Raw genomic sequence first — 6,557 nt, 5'->3', positions numbered from 1 at the left:
ATTAAACAAAATCTACAACACATCATATACAAACATATTCAACAAAATGACCCAAAGGCCAAGAAAATATACCAACATATTGAACAAACAACCTATATAATCTAACAACTACACAAAAATCCCTAAAACTAAGAAATAATCTACTAATCTAACATCACCCATTCTTCACAAATACTCTCAAAATAAGATGTTAAAACAAATAAAATTGGAGGGATTGGGGGAGATTACCTCAAGGATGCTTGGGGGCGTTGATCCACACACTTTGGTGGAGGAGGGAGTAGATCGGGGGCATGGGTGTGAGGGGGACGAGGGGCGAGAGAGGGGCAGATGCGTTTCTGGTGGAGGAGGAAGAAGATGGACCGGGTGGGGCAGGCCCGCGCGGCTCAGTCACTTAACAGGGCCAGATGCCAGGGTGCGCGGCGTTTGGGTCTGGCGGCCAGACGCCTCTGGTCCCTGGCGTCTGGCCCTTTGCCACGTCAGCCGGTCAACGAAGTGGGTGATCGAGCGGGCCCGTACGAGACGCCACGGTCCCTGGCGTCTACTGTGCAACCCAGACGCCAGGGATGTTGGGGTCACTTAAAGAGATTAGATTGGGAAAAAAATAAAAGTTAGGTCAGATCGGAATTTTGTTAGGCTTTTAGGTCAAAACCAAAAAATTGTCCACCGATGGCAAAAAGATTTTACATAATCTGCACCGGAGAGCCTTTTTCATTGACTAGCATCATCGCAAAGTGTGTAGGCATTGAAAAGTGGCACACAGCAGCGAAACCTAGCATCGATACCAATGTAAGAAATTTAGAGTTTGTGGTTACCCTATGTTCCCCTAAGAAACCTAGCATCGATACCAATGTAAGAAACCTAGCATCGATACCAATGTAAGAAACTTAGAGTTCGCATATCTAAGTCTAAGGGTAGGGATCTTTTTATATTGTGTTTTCAAAGAGTCCACCTCTTATACAGATATAAGATTCCTAGTATTTTTCTGTAGTTTTCGAGATAGAGTAGAGAGCAATTACCAACCATGATCATATTTGTTTGTTAATGAATTCTATCGGTTATGTCTCCGAAGCACATGCTTGTGAACAACACGCTATAGTAGTGTAAATTAATTCCTTAAATTATGTAGATCAACATTAGAACTTTAATCTAACTATACGATCTAGCTCCTTCCCATTATCACTCTATCCGCGTAATCTTTTCGATGTAAACAGTATATTGTATTTCACTAATAATCGACTAGCTTTCTTAAGCATATAATTTACGTACGTTCCAACAAGTGATAGTTCCATAATAATCATGTGAAGTAATTTCATACACAAATGCATGCATAACTTTATAATGAGGTATTCCGAATATTAGTAATTTCTAATAATTTGAATATAGTTGCAGGATGCATAATTCCAACAAACCATTCACCACCGACGACCGACGATCATCGACGGAGGGGAACGCCTCATGGGCCCCAAAGGACAGATTGGTCTGACCAAGATTGCCTTATTTTCTTTCTGAAGAAGAAAGGACTGGGCAGTAGCCCAATATCAAGGGCACGGTGGTGTTACCTTGCAGACCGGAGTTGGACTCCCGTCAGGGCGCAAAGGTTACTATCACCGTCCTGTTTTCATTCCTTTTTTTTCCCTTAAGAAGAAAGAAAACGCGTCTGCCCGTTCTGTTGCCGTCACGTTTGTGATTGGCAAAGAGACCGCCGCAGGAAACACATCCATGCCAATTAACTAGGACTCCTAGTTTCATAAAATAAAAAAACTAGTATTCCTAGTTTCCACGTTAATTAATCTCCGATAATTATAGGCGCAGTTAAAAACATCTACGGATGTACGCCCGTGGCCCTGCCTGCCCATCGATTCGTTTAGATCGATTTTGTTTCTCGAAACGACTTCGCTGCAAGTCCGCCGGCCGGCCGCCATGGTAACCAAGTCCTCCTCGGTGGCGGTGGTTCACGCGGGCCAGCACCTGTTCAAGGTCGTCGGCCACTCAACGATCATGGGCAGCTACACTGCGCTCACATCCGACACCTTCCGCGTTGGTGATCACGACTGGGCTATCTTATACTACCCGAACGGCGACGGTAGGGTCGTCGACAATCAGTTCAGTTCGATTTACCTTAAGTTGATGAACGCCGGGGAAGATGAAGTCATGGTCTACTATTCCTTCTGCCTCCAGGACCCCGCGGCACCGGCGACAGGTGAGAAGCACAAATTGAATTTCGCCCCCCAAAATCCGAAGCTCTCATCAACTCAGTTGACCTGGGGTACCAGCAAGTTCGTGAGTAAAGCCAACTTGGCCGCGTCCGGGCGCCTCAAGGATGACTGCCTCGTGATCAAGTGCACCGTCGAGGTTCCAGGACTGATGGACAACCGACAGGAGGTCGAGGATAACGACAGCGTCATCGTGCCACCCTCAGACCTAAGTAAAGATCTGTCTAATCTTCTAGACAGCGGCCTCAAGACGGACCTGACCGTCAGGATTGGCTGGTTCAAGAGATTCAAGGTGCACGCGTGCGTGCTCGCTGCAAGATCGCCTGTCTTCCGGGCCCAGCTGTGCGGCGCCATGATGGAGAGCAGAGAAAGCAGCATCCGCGTCAAGGACATGGATGCCAAGGTTTTGGAGATCCTGCTGCATTACATGTACAATGATCGTCTGCCGGAGTCTATGGACGAGGCGACAGAAGAGACCACAAACATGGCACAGCATTTGCTCGTCGCGGCTGATCGTTACGGAATTGGAAGGCTAAAGCTGATGTGCGAGAGCAGGCTGAGCAAGGCGTTAGATGTCAACACGGTGGGTTTCACTTTGGATCTTGCAGAGCAATACCACTGTCAGCAGCTCAAGGATTGTTGTCTCAGGTTCATGACAAGAGACGGTGGGAGATTAAGAGCCATTGTAAACACCAAGGGGTTTGCTCAACTAAAGCGAAACCAACCACACGTCGCATTCGATATTCTTGGACAAGTTATTGCCTTATTGCCGGCAGCTTAGTCGTGGCCTATTGACATGAATCCAGTGATACGTACTTGGGAGCAAGCAGATACTAGCTTCATCTCTGTGTATTTACTGGTGTGTCCTGAAGTTGGTTGTTTAATTGGGCTGTGTCCTTGACGCACTACTATAAGGCATCTCCCATGGCTTGTATCTTATTTTCTGGTAAGAATGTTCATTTTACAAAGACTACAACTAGCATAATACAGTGTATGGTGACTAAATATACAAGTTTGTTCTTTACGTACAAGCTTAATCCCTCTCCTCACATATGTGTGCTACATCCCGGTATCTTAAACTTTTCGGTGATCGACAATATTTTACTCCAGCTGACCTGACTTCTGGTCTCGAATGATCTTCATTTTGTGGGGTGCTCTTAGTTTAGGGCTACCTGGTCTCGAATGATCTTCATTTAGCTGCACCTGCGTCAACATCGTGTCCTATATATTTTGGCAGCTTATAGCCAGATTTATCGTTCTTTATTTACTGTAAAACTGCTATTCTGAACCTGTGCCCTACAGGATGCACTTGTGGTTTCATTCCTGATTAATGGAAGCGGGGATTACTTCCCTGTTTTTCTTAGAAGAAACAATATTTTACTCCATGTGCATGTACTAAAAGCGCATATTGTTACGATCTTATTTATTTCCTTCCTTATTTGGCGTGTGCGACACTCTTTTCACACCATGATCATGTATTTTTCTTTCTTTGTAAATTACGATTTTCCCTTGAGTCGTAATTTCTACTCCTTTCGTCCGAATATACTTGTCGAAGAAATAGATAAAAATGGATATATCTAAAATTAAAATATATCTAGATACATCCATTACTTCGATAAGTATTTGAATGGAGGAAGTATATGTGACGTCATGTCTTAATACAAATGATAGAGTACTTAAAGCTTCTATAACCACACATATCAATTCAGGCACTCTATACATCCACAGACGTTGACTTGTTCTAAACTCGGCAAAGATTTTTTTTGCATATATAGTTCCCCGGAAAAATGCATTCGGCAAACATTTTAAACTAGGCGAAATTCCAAATTCTAGTAGTAACTCTCTGAAAGGCAAATTTGGTGCCTGGATGTCTAATACGTCAATGTTGCATCACTATTTTTTACTATAATTTATTCTATTTCAGAAACTAAGCATAGCACTTTTGCTCTCCGATAAAGTGAGTCCCTTGAGGAAACTTACCTCCGGGAAGGGAAAATTGAAATCATCGTCATCACCAACACTTTGTTCATCATCGAGGTTGTCATCTTCATCAACATCTTCACCAACATCATCTCATCTTCAAACGCTAGTTCATCCCTTTTGTTCAATCATTGTATGAGACATCCCTCTGATTGTTTACTAGGAGTACTTGCATGTGTTCATTAAATCTTATAGTTGATGCATAGGATATTTAACAATGAAAGACGGTTATGTTTAGATTGATAATCAAATATTTATACCCACTAATCATGATCCATATGATGTCTTATGAGTATATCCATTAGTTCTTGATAACACGGGAAAAATCTTGTTCCTAGTAATCATGGGAATTTGAATATTGTTTAATGTACAGATGAGTAGATCCATATGAGATGGCCTGCTGTCTTAAACCTAAGCATACTACTAAGTATGATATGCTTGTCTTGTTGTGCTGTTTTGTTGTGATGTTCTTGCATCTTCTGCTATGATGTGTCTTGTGTGTTGTTGTCTGATCTCGTGTGTTGTGTTTGTTGTGTACTGCAAAAAAGATGGTAAGCAGAACAGTTAATTGCACGCAGCAAAACGGCCGTGCTTTGCATCTGATCATCCGTAAAACACAAATGACACAGGCAACCAAGCAACATGTCACTACCTAGGCCTTGATGAAATGTGGACAACTAATCAACATGCATATATTGGGTATTTGCCTTCATATGCTCAACCCGGCCAGATGGATCAAGTATGCAAAGTGATAAAAACGGTGCAGGTAACCAAACACCTCCTATATGATGACATCTCCATGTTCAAAATTGTATCCCTAAAGTGCCCAATAGTCTGCTATGCTTCAGCGTCATGTTTTTGATTTTTTGGCATGGTAATATGTGTATCAGGATCAACGTAGAAGGCACGTAGATATCGATCTCACAAAATCACTAAGCTTTGCACAAATGACCAACAATCAATAAAGAAAAATACAATCATGACCGATGTTTCCCAGTGCTTAACTCCAACGCCCGGTACCTGCCTCGGCACCACCGCAGCACGACCAAAAGAAAATTAAGAGCATCTACATCCGAACTCCCTGTATCCTCCTCGACGTCCAAAATGCCCTCTCGGTTAGTGTCAGGTCAAAAAAAATTCACCCAATGTGACCCCTCACTTCCTCCCTAAACGCCCGGACTGAGGGGCAACATGAGGTTGCCCGGTCACGCCCGGGTACCTACACTTGACCCCACATGCAGGCAGTCAAGCCTTATTCCTCTACACACTCTCTCTTTCTCTCTCTTTGTCTCTTGTGCTCTACGCCATCATAGGAGTTAGTGCCTCGTGACGACAGCCACGATCGTGTTGGCCACCATGCATGCAACGGTCGGTGGGCGGGTAGGCATGTTGGACGTCGCCGCTGGCGCGGGCCTGCGTAGTAGTGGCGTGGGCGTGACCGGGGCGTTGGCGTGGCCGGGGCACGGGCGCACGGGCGAGGGCGTCGAGTGCGGGGGCAGGTGCGCAGGGGCCCGGTGCAGGGCGAGGGTAGATGCGCGCGGGGCAAAGGCGGGAGCGGCACGGGGCGGGGACAGGCGCATGCGGGCGCCACGCGGGACGAGGGCAGGTGCACGCAGGGCGAGGGCGGGCGCGGCATGGGTCGTGGGCACGCGATGCGTGGGGCGAGGACAGGTGCGCGTGGGCGTGCGGTGCGCAAGCCGAGCTAGCCGACCATGCTAGCCGCGGGGTGCAGGCTGCTACTACAATAAAAGACCTTCCAACGGCGCCAGAAATAGGTGTGTTGACGGCACCAGGAATCCTTCTGCTACGGCTACGCCTTAAGGGACTTCCTAGGCAAATATGCAAAGGATTTCCCCCATGGCCTTGGAGCCTTGCGTTGTGTTTCCTCGAAGCGGAAAGGGTGATGTAGTGCAGCGGTGGTAAGTATTTCCCTCAGTTTGAGAACCAAGGTATCGATCCAGTGAAGGAGTATCTCAAGTGCCTGCACAAACACAAAAAGCTTGCTCCCAACGCAATGAAGGGGTTGTCAATCCCTTATAGACTGTTCGCCAAGTGAGAACTGAAAGCAACAAAGTAACAAAGCAAAGTAAAAGCAAAAGTGGAAATGATAGGTGTGAATAGACCCGGGGGCCGTAGTGTTTACTAGTGGCTTCTCTCATGAAAGCAAGTAGACGGTGGGTGAACAAATTACTGTCGAGCAATTGATAGAACCGCGCAAAGTCGTGACGTCATCTATGGCAATGATTATATCTATAGGCATCACGTCCAAAACAAGTAGACCGATACTTTCTGCATCTACTACTATTACTCCACACGTCGACCGCTATCCAGCATGCATCTAGTGTATTCAGTCCAAAAGAATAG

General features: G+C 45.7%; 1 protein-coding gene across 1 annotated transcript; it reads left to right on the top strand.

Annotated features, from left to right (window-relative positions):
* Window positions 1-1,920: 1,920 nt before the first annotated feature.
* On the top strand, window positions 1,921-2,994 carry LOC123405051 (BTB/POZ and MATH domain-containing protein 1-like). Its single transcript, XM_045098911.1, has one exon. The coding sequence runs from the start codon at window positions 1,921-1,923 to the stop codon at window positions 2,992-2,994; it is 1,074 nt and encodes a 357-aa protein (XP_044954846.1).
* Window positions 2,995-6,557: the final 3,563 nt, after the last annotated feature.

This window comes from Hordeum vulgare, chromosome 6H, assembly GCF_904849725.1.
Source record: "Hordeum vulgare subsp. vulgare chromosome 6H, MorexV3_pseudomolecules_assembly, whole genome shotgun sequence".
In the NCBI taxonomy this organism is placed as follows: Eukaryota; Viridiplantae; Streptophyta; class Magnoliopsida; order Poales; family Poaceae; genus Hordeum; species Hordeum vulgare.
The sequence above is the reverse complement of the archived record's forward strand: the minus strand, read 5'-3'. Positions and strand labels throughout refer to the sequence as shown.